At 53.7% G+C, this 12,004-nt stretch overlaps 4 protein-coding genes across 4 annotated transcripts; 1 reads left to right on the top strand and 3 right to left on the bottom strand.

The window, feature by feature from the left end:
* Positions 1-376: 376 nt before the first annotated feature.
* BDY24DRAFT_392456 (uncharacterized protein) lies at positions 377-642 on the top strand. The gene has a single exon (XM_076640912.1). The coding sequence runs from the start codon at positions 407-409 to the stop codon at positions 632-634; it is 228 nt and encodes a 75-aa protein (XP_076495877.1). The 5' UTR covers positions 377-406; the 3' UTR covers positions 635-642.
* On the bottom strand, positions 632-3,202 carry BDY24DRAFT_392454 (uncharacterized protein). The gene is made up of 7 exons (XM_076640911.1): positions 2,922-3,202; positions 2,576-2,843; positions 2,166-2,498; positions 2,022-2,081; positions 1,763-1,918; positions 1,599-1,676; positions 632-1,499 (listed from the first exon to the last, which is right to left on the bottom strand). Exons 1-7 carry the CDS (start codon positions 3,129-3,131, stop codon positions 955-957), a joined length of 1,650 nt encoding a protein of 549 aa, XP_076495876.1. The 5' UTR covers positions 3,132-3,202; the 3' UTR covers positions 632-954.
* A 4,509-nt stretch (positions 3,203-7,711) lies between these two features.
* Positions 7,712-9,907, bottom strand: BDY24DRAFT_392447 (zinc finger CCCH domain-containing protein). Its single transcript, XM_076640910.1, has 5 exons — positions 9,448-9,907; positions 9,234-9,240; positions 9,071-9,136; positions 8,776-8,975; positions 7,712-8,663 (listed from the first exon to the last, which is right to left on the bottom strand). Exons 1-5 carry the CDS (start codon positions 9,736-9,738, stop codon positions 7,764-7,766), a joined length of 1,464 nt encoding a protein of 487 aa, XP_076495875.1. The 5' UTR covers positions 9,739-9,907; the 3' UTR covers positions 7,712-7,763.
* Positions 9,908-10,235: 328 nt separating this feature from the next.
* Positions 10,236-11,951, bottom strand: BDY24DRAFT_392443 (uncharacterized protein). Its single transcript, XM_076640909.1, has 6 exons — positions 11,530-11,951; positions 11,370-11,431; positions 10,923-11,238; positions 10,832-10,849; positions 10,701-10,720; positions 10,236-10,610 (listed from the first exon to the last, which is right to left on the bottom strand). The coding sequence occupies exons 1-6, from the start codon at positions 11,872-11,874 to the stop codon at positions 10,355-10,357; spliced, it is 1,017 nt and encodes a 338-aa protein (XP_076495874.1). The 5' UTR covers positions 11,875-11,951; the 3' UTR covers positions 10,236-10,354.
* Between the last annotated feature and the right edge of the window lie 53 nt (positions 11,952-12,004).

Genomic DNA, 12,004 nt, shown 5'->3' with positions numbered 1-12,004 from the left:
TGATCTGGCTGAAATTGAGGGACGTGGGGGAGCTTTTCTCGGACGCGTCGTCGCCGAGGACCAACTCTCCTCCCCTCGACGAAGCTCCTTCTTCATCGCTGCTGGTATCGACGACGTCTCGTTGGAGAAGGGATATGGAGCTCCGCATCCACGCTCCTTTTTTCGACGCTTTGTGCTTCTCACTTTCCGGGTCAGAGAGTCAACGTAAACGATCGAGTCTTCTTATTCTCTCCCACCCCTCCACAACAAGGTCTCTCGATACGATGTCGCCGACATCTCCATTGGATTCGTCGCATCTCAACAGCCCACCCAACTCCCAAAGCCGTCGTTCTTCAAGGGCAGTGGAAACACAAGCTCGTCGAGCATGCGAAGGTTCGTCCGTCCCTTCCTTCTTTCCTGATCCGAGATGCCTCTACTTCTCTTTACTGACCCTCGAATGTTCGTTCGACTCTTCTTTCAGTACGTTGTAGAGTTCGTCCTGCTTGGGTTGGCGAGATCCCCTCCGCCGAGTGAGCCTCGCTCTCCTCGCCAGGACGTACCTTCGGAGACGAATCGTCTCTCGATTCCCTTCCTCTTCTCTCTTCTTCCTACACTACTGTATCCCCATAGCCTTTTCTCAACTTTCATCTCGTAGCAGTAGCGATCTCATCTCTCATCGCGTGAGGTCTTCTCGAACAGAGGCCAATTAAGAGACGACGAGAGAAGGAGAGACAAAACAAGGGATGACGCAGGAGAGGTAGAGAGAGAGAGAGAGAAAGAGAGAGTCCTAGAGACTGAAAGTAAGAGAAAAGCAAGAGAACGATCGAGAAACCCAGAGAAAGAAGAAGAAAAAGAAGAACGAAAGGAAAGGAAAGGAAAGGGGACGCGACGAGAACGAAAGGCAGGAAGAGACGAACAAGAAACGAGAAAGCAATCAACACCGACGTAAACGAACCAGCTGGTAATCTAAAGACCCTAATTCTTCTTCAAAACCCACTGGAGAAGGTTCTCGAGATCCTGCAAGAGGCTGAATCCAGAGTGGAATCGCCGTCTCACCGCGGGATCCCCCAGCAACGCCTCGAACTCCCTCCTTCGACCCTCCTCCTCTTCGACCCTCCTCACCAGCTCCGACCTAACCTCCTCGCACAGCATCCACACGAAGAACTTCCTAAAGTTCTTCAGTTCCTCCATCGTCTGCGTCCGAACGTCGGGAGTCGATCCGAGAGCAGAGTTGTTCGACTGGGGGAGGACGCGCTTCTTCTGTCCGTTGACGAGTTTGGTGATCTCGGAAGTGTTGTGTTTACGGGATAAGATCTGATCCGGGAGAGTAAGAAAGGTGGCCAGCTTGTCGACGGCCTTGATGTGCCTCGAAGACGAGGCGTACGGGAGGAGGAGCGTCGCCAGGTCGGACGCGTTGGCGGTTGGGATTTCGACCCTGCTGTTGAGTCGAGGAGGAGGGAGAGTGAGAGTTGGCGTCGTAGTGGGGATGTGCTTGAGAAAAGGAGAGGTGTTGGGCGGAGCTGGAGGAGGAGAAGAGGGAGGAAGAGGGAAGAACAGTCAGCGTGGTTCGTCTTCTACGCAAGGAAAACTCGATTGTTGTAGAGGAAGAGGATGCTCACCTGGGATGGTCAGGATATCCCGTTTCCCCGATCCGAAGTTGAAGCCTAGAATCCGTCCGTATCGAGTAACGGCCTCGTCTGAGAAAGAAGAAGACGCCGAGGGAGAGAGCCAGAGTCAGTTTCGTAGTTGTGAATTTGGATCCAAAGTGAAAGAGTAGACTGACCAATCGGAGACTTGTCTCGAGCTGACGGGACTGGAACTTGTCGGCCAGAGGACTGAGGAGGAGGTCGAGGAGCGACGAGAGCGGCAGCGGCAGCGGCAGCAGTAGCAGCAGCAGCAGCAACGGCGATGGCAGCGGCGTCATACTCTTGAGCTCGACCTGGTAGAGTTGAAATAAGAGGGAAAAGGAGGAGTCAGTCCTCGACGCGTTGCGATCAAAGAACGTAAAATGAAACGAAACGACGCGTGAAGGCTGAACTCACGACGAGCCTCAGCAAGACGATCGTTCTCGAGAACCATCTTTTTCCAAGCGGACTCGAGAACTGTATACGTGGAGGGGGACAGAGAAGAACGAGACGAAGTCAATGATCAGCGCTTGCAAACGACGTGTCGTCAAAACAACTCACAGCCAAGCTTCGATTCCTCGAGGAAGAGATGACTCCTAACGTCCACGATGGTCCACTGGGTCCTCTCCCGATCCTGACTCTCCTCGAGGACAGACTGTCCCTCGAACCAAGCTCGGATCCTCTCGACGTCCGAAACGATCTTGTCCAACGACGACGACCTCCCTTTCATCCTGACCGCAAAGGCAAGATCGCAGGTGGCGAGGGAGCGGTCGATCCGTTGCTGACGCGAGAACAGCTCCAAGACGTCGTTGTACAGGTCGGTGAGGAACTCGGGAAAGTGCTTCCACTGTGAAGCGCATCGGAGGTAGAAGGCGAGGAGGGGACCGGAGAGGGCTGGAGAAATCGAAGAGAGAAGATAGAATCAGCGTCTATGTAGATCCGAAGAGGGTGAGGCAGAGAACGACACTCACTGAGGAGGTTCTTCGTACCGATCTCCTGAAACTCTTTGGGTTGAAGAAGAAGCAGGAGGGAGGGGATCCAGAAGGATTTCCAAACTCTCTCCTTCGTCCATCCGTTCCATCCGATCCGAAGAGTCATGTTGCTCAGAGCGAGGGTGCTCTTCGTGAGCTGGTCGAAGAGGACAGAAGCTTCTCTTTGGGATGGAAGAGCGAGGATTTCGAAGTAGTAGATAGAGTTGGAAGGGAGGGAGGGCCGATGGGATGAGCTCGCTGTTGTGAGCTTGAGCCGTCGAGAGAAAGGAGGGAGGAGAGTTCAGCTCGGAGAAGGGGAATGATGAGCCAAAAATATCAAACTCACGAGTCGTGGTAGGAAGGACATCAGGCCTTCTGGCCTGTTCAGCACCACCTTCCAATGAAGGAGAGCCAACGCGAAGCACCGGGACCTCTTCGAAACGGAGCACCAAGCGGCGAGGGTCGAAGGGCAGTCCCACGCGTGTCCTATAATTTCGTCCATAATTTCCAGTGGGACTCGAGGAGGAAGAGAAGGAGGAAGAGAAGGGATCGACATAGCCGGTAGAGGTGAAAGGGAGGGGAAGGGTAGGTCGAAGGAAAGAGGGAGGGAGGGAGAGGAGGTTGATGTAGTCGGAGGGGAACCAGCTTCTCTCTTTGTTTTGCTCCTTCTTGTCGAGCTTTCGCAGCCCTCACCGTCCTCCTTTTTCTCTGAAACGTCCAAGTTTTACGCGGAAGATTCCTACCTCAAATCTGAGTCCCCCGAGCTACTTTTATCCGGTTCAATACGAGATCTATGGACAGTTCTAGCCTTGGGCTGAATCGACCGGGAGGTGAGCTCGACCTTCCCTTCCCTCTGCCTTTGGACTATGAGTTCTCAGCTCCTCGTAACTCTAAGGTCCCCTTCTTTCGGCCTGAGAAGCTGCATATATGTTGGGTCTATAAAGCATTGTCGATGTAGCACCTATAGCCTCCTCTGTATAGATATCTTCGTCTCGTTCCACTCTCCCCCCTTCCTCCTCTCCCTCCTCCCTTGCCTCGAACGCCTCCAGCTACCCAGCCTCGTCGAGATTATCGAAGAGGCCACAAACAAGTCCCTCGACGTTGCAGACGCAGTTCCTCCTTGGCACTAATTCGAAGAGCCACAAATTTTCCTCCTCGTCTCCTCAACTCCCGTCGGACTTCAACGAGCTGGGGCTGACCTCGGAACCGTCCTTCTTTTCGCCTTTCGGTTCCCTTCTCTTCGATCTACGAAGCACGTTGACATCAATACATGCTAGAACGATGCCCTATAGCTGTAATGGGCTTCTTTCCCGGCCCTGACCATCCTCCTAGAAGACGTCGAGAAACGGCGGTGAGAGCCGCGTCGCCTCTCTCTTCCTCTTCTTTCGAGCCTCTTGATCCCGGCATGGCACTGGAGAAGCAGAAAGAAAAAAGTAAGGAAAGGTCAGTATGTTTCAAGCAGGCGATGAGAGAGCAACCTCATGAAAGAAGAGACTCACTGGAGACGTGATCAACGAAGAGCGAAGGCAAAAGACGGGTGCCAAAAAAAGGGAGGGACCACGAGCGACGATCTGATGGGAAATTATGAATTTAGAAGTCAGTTAGGTCACGAAGGAAAGGAGAAAGTGGATAGGAGGGCGCTACTTTCAGGATTAAGCAAAGAAGGGAAGAGGGCAGACAAGAGATCCGAAGACGAAGAGACGAGGCTTTCCGACGAACGGCGAGGAGGAAGATACGAGAGAGTTGAAGAGTAGGTGCCGAGGAGACCGTTGTGTTTGAGAGAAAGACGCGGAAGAGGGAAGCTGCAAAGGACGGAGGAGAGAAACCCCAAGGGCGACGCGTCAGTTTTGGACGAGTCGAGAAGAGAGAGCAAACGAAAGGAAGGCTCACTGTCTCAGCTACACCCCCGACTCACTTTGCTGAAACAGCTCATTAGAGGAGCTGAAGCGTAGATTAGGATGGGAGAGAGCCGAGGGGAAGATTGTTGGCGCTTCAGCCCAGCTTTCCCCTCGAGATTTCGATCTCGAGTTCCTTGTAGAGAGATCTCGAAGCGTGCCCGAGGAACTCGAGGCATACATGCTCGAAAGCATAAAGGGAAGGTTCCTTGATCGGTGAAGGAGAAGATGCTCTGGCGCATTTCTGCAGGGCCTTCTGTCCTCCTGGCTACCTCCCTCTCCTCCGACGACGGTGGTTCGAGCTTGAAAGCAGGGCTTTTGAAGTCTGAGTGGGTCGATTCTCAGCGATAAGAGCGTCGCTTCCAGCGAAGAAACCCCGCTCAAAGGAAGATTTGGTGGTAGAGGAGACGTAGACGGAGGACACGTCGAGGGAGATAAAAGTCAACGAGGAAAGAAGGGAGGGAGGAGAGGAGGAGGAGGCCATCTTGGACTGACCGTCGATTGGAGAGGCCGAAAGAGGTTTGGATTTCGAAGAAAGATGAAGCTAAGAGGGAAGAGTAAGTCTGAGATATCGAGAAGAAGATTCAGAAGAACTTCTTGTAGCGATGGTGGAGGTTGGGAGGGAAGGAGAAATACAAAACAAAAGTCGAAGCTCACCGTTTCGTTGAGCTCGCGGATCTAAGTGAAGCATGTGAGTTTGGGACCCAGAGGAGCATCTGCTGCTGGAGAGGAAGAGAGAGATATCTAGTCATGGGCTCAGCTGAAGCGGGGAGGGAAGGGCTGGCTCTTTCGTCGTCGAACGAGTCGGAGGAGGAGGAAGGGGAGTTAAGGAGTCGTCGAGCTCACCTTTGTTTCCTCCTTCGATCATCTCTTCACTCCATCGGCTTTACCCCAGCGACTCCTCTCCCTCCAAGTAGAAGGAACACAGACCTTCAAATTAACTGTGTACATCATAAGACGAGTGATGAGGGTGTTGGGAAGCGACGAGGTGGGAAAGACGGCTGAAGGGAGGAGGGAGGGAAGGAGGACGAGATGGCGAAGGGAATCGAGGGACGTCCAACGAAGGAAGCTCGTCGGTCTTCGCTAGAGCCGAAAGGAAGTGGAGGAGTGAAGCTACCGAGGAATTCGATGATGGAGGGTTGGCGTAAACAAGGTGGGAAGGGGTTGGGGAGGAAGAGACTTTGGTGAGCTCGAGTCTTCGTTTCCCTCCCCTCCCCTCTCCTCCTGAAGCGTCGAGCTCACGTCAAGAGGCTTCCCCACTAGACTTCCCTGTCAGAAATCTCCTTGATCGATGTCATCTCAGTTGAACGATCAGTTCTCTCCGGTAGGCCTGGGTAGGCTCCAAAAAAAGGCTCTCGAGCGCCTTGTAACTAAATCGAACACGACGCGTCTCTCTTTCTTTCAACTTCAAAATCGTACATTTCATCCTCGCTCAGAGGCTATCAAACTGTACAAGAGCGTGCATGAGGGGCAAGCAGTGAAAGCGTGAGCCTTCGGAGCCTCGAAGCTTTCCTGAGCTCACCTTCGTTCAGCCACGATCTGCTCGTTCGACTGCAGCCCTGCCTCTCTTTCTCTTCCAAGCTCAAGATGAACGTCAGCTGGCTGGCTCAGCCTTCTTCTCTATGAAGGGGCCAGCAAGGGTCCAGGCTCTTATCCTAGATTCGCGTCGTGAAGCGATTCGCGTCGCGTTGCAGCCCACTTTTTTGGTCCCTTTCGGTTCTTCTGGTCACGTCGGAGAGTAGCTTCGTAAAGTTCATTCGATTCGTTAAGCTGGATTTCGATCTCCTACAACTGAAACATGCTGAGAGAAAAGGAGGACGTCAGTCGGGAGCTAAATCGAGTGAGTTTGGTCGACTCACGTCTGATTCCTCTTCGACGTCCCTTCTCCTCGCTCAGCATGAGCCCGTTCAGACACGCAACTTTTCCAGCTTCTCCAAGACGGCTGATCAAGCAAAACCCAAACCAAAACTCAGACCCAGTAGACACAGTCAAGGAAGGCGGCTCGAACCGACTCACCTTCGACGTCGGCTGGTGGCTTTTGCGCCTCAACCGTTGCGACTTGTTCGTCGGGAGACGCAGCGTCCTTGACCAGTCCTCGATGATAGCTGTGAACGTCGCAGAGAAGAGAGGAGAGGAAAGAGTTTCAGCTGAGCTCGAATGGTCCAACGAACAAAGGACTCGGGCGGGACGGGGACGACTTTGGAGGAAAGGGAAGATCGGCTCACCTCTGCATCTGGGCTGAAAAGAGAAAGAAAACAAGGACGTAGGTGAGAAAGGAAGCTTCGGGACAAAGTCTCCAAAGCGAAGCGACAAGGTCACTCTGGTAATCCTTCAGACCCGAACGGCAAATCGATCTGCTCTTCCCGTTGTTCGTAGCTGAGGCTGCGAGCGACCCCGCCTCGAAGAGAATCGGAGGAGAAGAGGAGGAGGTAGAGGTAGAGGAATCATAGGAGGTCGTTCGAGAGCAGTTCATCTTCTTCTTTGGGAGTAGGAGTAGCCTTGGTGGTGTTTGTTGGGGAAGAAAGAACAAAACGAAGGCTTGAAAGAAGGTGAGGTCGGAGGGGGTTTCGACGGAGTTATTGGTCAAAAACAGCCCCCTCCCCTGTGTTCCTCTTGAAGCTTCTGTATCCCAGAGTCTCAAGGCCTCGGCCCATCTTGTTTTTGGTTCCATGGGCTCTTAACAGTGGACGGGAGGGGGTCGAGCGGGAGTACCGAAAAGTTGGACGCGTGGGAGTTGGACGCGTCGAGATTCGTTCTCGAATCGCTGTTTTTCTGTAAGATCTCTCTCTATCTCCCTCTCCCTCTCTCTCCCTCTCTCTCGGTCTCTTCCTTTAACTTCAAGTTCAGCTCATTCATGCCCATCGAAACCAACAGGACCTTCGCCTCAAAGTCGAGTTCCTCGACGCGTCGTCTTTTCTCTCTTTCCCTCCTTCTGACCTTGCCGCCACCCTTCACCCCTCATCAAACTACGCCACTCCAATAAACAGCTACCCAAAGTGTCAGCACTTGTCTTATCTCGCCGCCCTTCAAGGCATCCCCCTCAAGCCCACATCGACCAGACTCAGGATTGAACTTCTTCTTTCCAACACCATCCCAAGCATCTGTGAAGTTGAAAAGGTAGACTATAGATCGAGAGGCTCTTCATTGTCGGTTCAAAGCAGCCCTAGGCTGTAATAAGGTTTCGTCCGATTTGAGCTGAAAAGACGACGCGTCGGACTCTTCCTCTCTCTCGCTCTCTCGCGTCGCAGCAAGAGCACATCCAGAACAAAACAAAAAAACCTTAGCTCCCCTCCTCACCATCCTCCTCCCTCCGCCCGACTAGGCAAAGCCAGCTTCGGCTCTTCCATCAACGGCGCCAACCCTCCCAGCGACCCAGCGTACTGATACCCCGACGCGTCCACCGAGCCGCCCCCCATCGTCGTCGCCGTCGTCGAAGCACTTCCTCCAGCTCCTCCGCCCAACGGTCCTCCCATCCTCGGCGGGCAATGCAAGTCCGCTTCCATCCTCCTGAGCGTAGCATGTTCCTGCGGCGTCCAAGCCTTCCTCGTCGGTGGAGTGAGAGCAGAGGTGAAAGTTGAGCGACCTTGGGAGTAGGACGAAGGAGAGGAGGTGCTGTAGTTGATGGTGGGGAGGAGAGAGTTTGGGTTCGTGTTGCGGAGGTCATCGTCGGTTGAGTTTTGATTGTTGAGTTCTCGTTCTCCTCTCGCCAGGACTCCCAGAACTCGGAGAGCACATCTGAGGTCTTCCTCCTCCACTGTAGATGCTGCTGAGTCGTCCTTGAGTTCGAGCTGCTCGTCCTTCCCTTCTGAGGTTCGAAGGAAGGCGACCCTCTCGGCCTCGTCCTCCTCCCGTCGTCGTCGACGTTCGTCCAGTTCCTCTCGGACGCGTTCTCCCTTCTCGACGACGACCCCCCAGCGGTGGATACAACCTCGTTCGCGTTCGATTTCGAGACGGGTGGAGAGGATGTCTTCGGTGAGGGGCGAGATGTGGAAAGGGTTGGGAGGAGGAATGGGTTTGGTTGGGAGGGAGAGGAGGGAGTGGGTTGTGGTGATGGTGGAGAGGATGGTGGAGAGTTCGGCGAGGAGATGAGGTGGTAGGGAGGGTGGAGCTGGTGAAGAAGAGGGTTGAGGTGGTGTGAGTGCTGTTGTAGATTTAGATGTGGAGGGAGAGGAGGGTTTGGAGAGTCGAGCGGCCTGGGAGAGGAAACAGACGACGCGGCGAGGGAAGCATAAGGCGAGAACGATGAGCTCGAGAGCGAAGTTACAAAACCTCCTTTGACTGAAAGAAATGCGATAGACAACTCACCTTAGCTTCCTGCAGTCTCCTCCTTAGCAAAGCAGCCTTATCCTCCAGCTTAGCTTCCTTCTCGTGCCTCCCATCCTCTGAATCTGGCGGCGAGACCGTTCGATTTCGTTTCCGCGAAGCTGGTGGAGGAGGACCGTATTCCTGGTTGTCGTCTTCCTTCTCTTCAAGTTGATGTTGATGTTGTTCTTGAGGATTCTCGTCTGTTGAAGGAGCAGGAAGGGAGGGAAAGGTATGAGCTCGAGCTCAAAAGAAGCTCGAAGGGACGCCAGAAGCTAGGAAGACCGAAGCTACTCACCATGTGAGAATCTACACTGATCTCCGTTCATGCAGCCTTGAGGCGAGAAGAAGTACGTGCAAGGGACTGACAGGAAAGGAAGGAAAGCAGAGGGAGACAAGGTGAGCTTCGCTTGCTCCTTCCCTTCGTCTTCGTCGCTTCGCTTGCAGCGAAGAAAACTCACCGGGTGACTTCACGATCTCACGAAAAGGAAGGGATAGGAGACCAAGTCAGCCTTGTCCGTTCATGTCAAAGACTTTGCTTCCGTCTCTCCCAGCAGCTCGTCCCAGCTCTTTTCTCCGAGCTCATCCTCCTCTCCTCCTTCCCTCTTCTCACCCTTCTTGCTGCCTTCCTTCACCCACTAGCGACCTTCAAGACGAGACAGCAGGAGTACTCACCATCTCCTCCATCTCACTCTGACTGTACTCCATCCCAGCCTGCTGATCCTCCTCTCCTCCTCCTTCTTGAAATCCGAATCCTCCCATTCCTCCCAGTGCTTCTTCGTTGAACCCCCAGCCAGGTTGAGGCTGGAAGAACGAAGATCCAGCTTCATGAGAAGGAGACCAGAACTGGAGATGAGAATTCAGAGAGAGCTGGTGGTAGAGAGAGGGAGGTTGAGGGAAGGAAGACGTCGAAGAGGAAGAAGCTTCGTTCTCGTCCAAAGAGGGCGAGTAAGGAGGGTAGGACATTCGCAGTGGAAAAGGGGAGGATGGCGAAGAGAGAGATAACGATTAACAAAGGGGTGAGAGGGTGCTGGCAGTTGAGAGGGAGGAAGCAAGAGTTGAGCTCGAGCGAAAGAGAGAAGGGAGGAAGATCGATCGATTTTGTAGGTCAATTTTTCGCTTCGACCTTTAAGAGCTTCCAGTTATGAAAGTTACCCTCTGAATTCGACGTCTGCGAGGTCGAGAAAAGTATCAAAGATGTGCGGTCTGAAGGGGACAAAGAGAGCGAGGCTGTCTCGAGCGCTCGAGTTTCTCAACCTCCTCCTGCCTTTAAAGTCTTGCCTCAGACAAAAGAAAAAAAGGGAAATTATGAGGGAGATAAAATCCTCTGAGTGCAAGCACAGGTTGACGTCCAGTCGAGTCGAGAACGGCGAGGGAGACGGGAGTCGCGTCGCGTCTTCGTCGCACCTTCCCAATCTCTCTCCTCCTCTTTGTACCTCTCTCTTGCAGTTGGGGTTTTCTAAGTTTCTCCAGTTTTTCCTCTTGCTCGTTTTGATGACATCACAATCCAACCTTCGAATTCTTTATCCAATCAGACCCGAAAAGAGGGAAACCAAAGTTGTCGACCCATCGTTAACGTTCCTCACGCAAGCACCGTCCTCGTCATCACCTCCTCCAGCTCTCTCGTAGTCGAAGGATTCGAATCCCTCGCTTCGTACGCCGGTGGTGGTCCCTCTTCTTCTCCTTCTCCTCCTGGCTCGGTCGTTGCCTCGTCTCGAACGACGGGAGGACGTCGCAACGCATACGCTGAAGGGCGAGGGTTGGAACTTGATGCGTTGATGGGCGAAGGGAAGGTCTGTGAGGGAGGCATGCCGAGGAGGAGACGGACTTCTTGGACGCTGCGAGGAGGCCGGAGGAAGAAGGGGAGGAGAGACGTGAGCTGGCTGAGGGTTTCGAAAATCGGGTGAAAGAAGGAAAAGAGGACTGACTCGGCGGCGAAGCTAGTCATCTGCGATACGTGGGTAGAAGATAGAGGAGGACAAAAGGAAGAGGAGGCGTCAGAAGACGACTGGAAGAAGAGGAAGGGAACGAAACGCGTCGAACGGGTTTCAAGACTCACCTCCAATCGAAGCATCTCCTGCGCAAGCCACCAAATCAATGATCAGCTTTCGCCTCTCCGCGTTGCTCTCACATAATGAAAGTCGACTCACCCTCTCTACCATCACCAACTTCGCACTAACAGCCACCGGCGGATTCCCGCTCTTCCTCTTCTGCTCCACGTAACCCATTAACAGCTCCCTCACGAACGCATGCCCGCTCTCTCCTCCCTCCGACGCCCTCGTTGAGCTGAGCCCGCGAAGAACACTTTCCTGAGTCATGACGAGGACTTCGAGAGGTAGGTCGGGGAGGGAAGAGCGAGGGCGAGGAGGGAAAACGGCGGTTGAGGAAGAGGAGGTTTGGAGCAGGGAAGGGAGAGGAAAGACTTTGGAGGGAGGGAGGATGAGCTCTCGTCGAATTTTGCTGACGCTGAGTGATGGTCAAAGAAGATTGGTAGGAAAAGGCAAGGCGAGGCAGAAAGGAAGAAAGAAAGAGGCAAATCAGCCAACGTCGACGCGTCGAGATCCCTCGATCCAAGACAAAGAGAAAGACGAGCTCACGATCTCTCAAAGAGACCTTTCCTGTATCCATTGTTCTGAGAGTCCAGCATAGCTACCACCGCCTTCAACGACCAATCGGATCATCCCGCCAACGCCTCGAGGTCAGCTCGCTAAGTTCCTCCCTCCCTTGTCTTCCTCCTCCCTGGAAGGCCACACTCACCTTCTCTAAAGCGGTCAACTTCGCCTCCACCCCAATCTTACTGATCCCTTTGCTAAGCTTGGATTCGCAGTAGCCCTTCAGCAACGCTTCGACCTCGACGTCCTCAGCCCTCCTGGTTTCAAAGAGTTGTTGGAGGGCTGAAAGCACACTTTGCTGGGTGCTCGGTCGAGTTGGAGTTGGGGTTGTGCTCCTTCCAAAGTAGAGCTGGGAGGCGTTGGAGGTTGAGGTCGAGGAGAGGGTGCGGACTTGCGAGGGAGGGAGGGAGGTGAGCTTGAGCTTCTTCGACTCCTTCCTTCTTTCGTTGGTCGTTGGCCGTTGGCCTCGAAAGGCGGAAAGAACGAGCATCGGTGGGCTCACCTGCTGTATGTAGACTCGGTAGCAAGTCAGAAAAGTCGTCGGAAGAGGCCATGGTTGTTTGAGAGCAAGAGAAGAGGAGGAGGAGAGAGAGGTGACAGCCAACCGAGCTCAACTTCAC

This window comes from Mrakia frigida, assembly GCF_051309035.1.
Source record: "Mrakia frigida strain ATCC 22029 unplaced genomic scaffold BDY24scaffold_19, whole genome shotgun sequence".
Taxonomy (NCBI): Eukaryota; Fungi; Basidiomycota; class Tremellomycetes; order Cystofilobasidiales; family Mrakiaceae; genus Mrakia; species Mrakia frigida.
This window is presented reverse-complemented; position numbering and strand designations above follow the sequence as displayed.

What these genes read in the sequence shown, in the direction of transcription:
- BDY24DRAFT_392454 (XM_076640911.1), bottom strand. Translation starts at nt 3,131, where the DNA reads ATGTCGATCCCTTCTCTTCCTCCTTCTCTTCCTCCTCGAGTCCCACTG. An exon ending in TGTCCTTCCTACCACGACTC is followed by an intron (nt 2,844 to 2,921) that starts GTGAGTTTGATA and finishes CGACGGCTCAAG; the next exon opens with CTCACAACAGCGAGCTCATC. An exon ending in TCGTCTTGCTGAGGCTCGTC is followed by an intron (nt 1,919 to 2,021) that starts GTGAGTTCAGCC and finishes CAACTCTACCAG; the next exon opens with GTCGAGCTCAAGAGTATGAC.
- BDY24DRAFT_392447 (XM_076640910.1), bottom strand. Translation starts at nt 9,738, where the DNA reads ATGTCCTACCCTCCTTACTCGCCCTCTTTGGACGAGAACGAAGCTTCT. An exon ending in TCAGTGTAGATTCTCACATG is followed by an intron (nt 8,976 to 9,070) that starts GTGAGTAGCTTC and finishes CTCCTTCAACAG; the next exon opens with ACGAGAATCCTCAAGAACAA. An exon ending in GGAGACTGCAGGAAGCTAAG is followed by an intron (nt 8,664 to 8,775) that starts GTGAGTTGTCTA and finishes TTCCTCTCCCAG; the next exon opens with GCCGCTCGACTCTCCAAACC.
- BDY24DRAFT_392456 (XM_076640912.1), top strand. Translation starts at nt 407, where the DNA reads ATGCCTCTACTTCTCTTTACTGACCCTCGAATGTTCGTTCGACTCTTC.
- BDY24DRAFT_392443 (XM_076640909.1), bottom strand. Translation starts at nt 11,874, where the DNA reads ATGCTCGTTCTTTCCGCCTTTCGAGGCCAACGGCCAACGACCAACGAA. An exon ending in AGTTGACCGCTTTAGAGAAG is followed by an intron (nt 11,432 to 11,529) that starts GTGAGTGTGGCC and finishes TGGTCGTTGAAG; the next exon opens with GCGGTGGTAGCTATGCTGGA. An exon ending in ATGACTAGCTTCGCCGCCGA is followed by an intron (nt 10,611 to 10,700) that starts GTCAGTCCTCTT and finishes GCCTCCTCGCAG; the next exon opens with CGTCCAAGAAGTCCGTCTCC.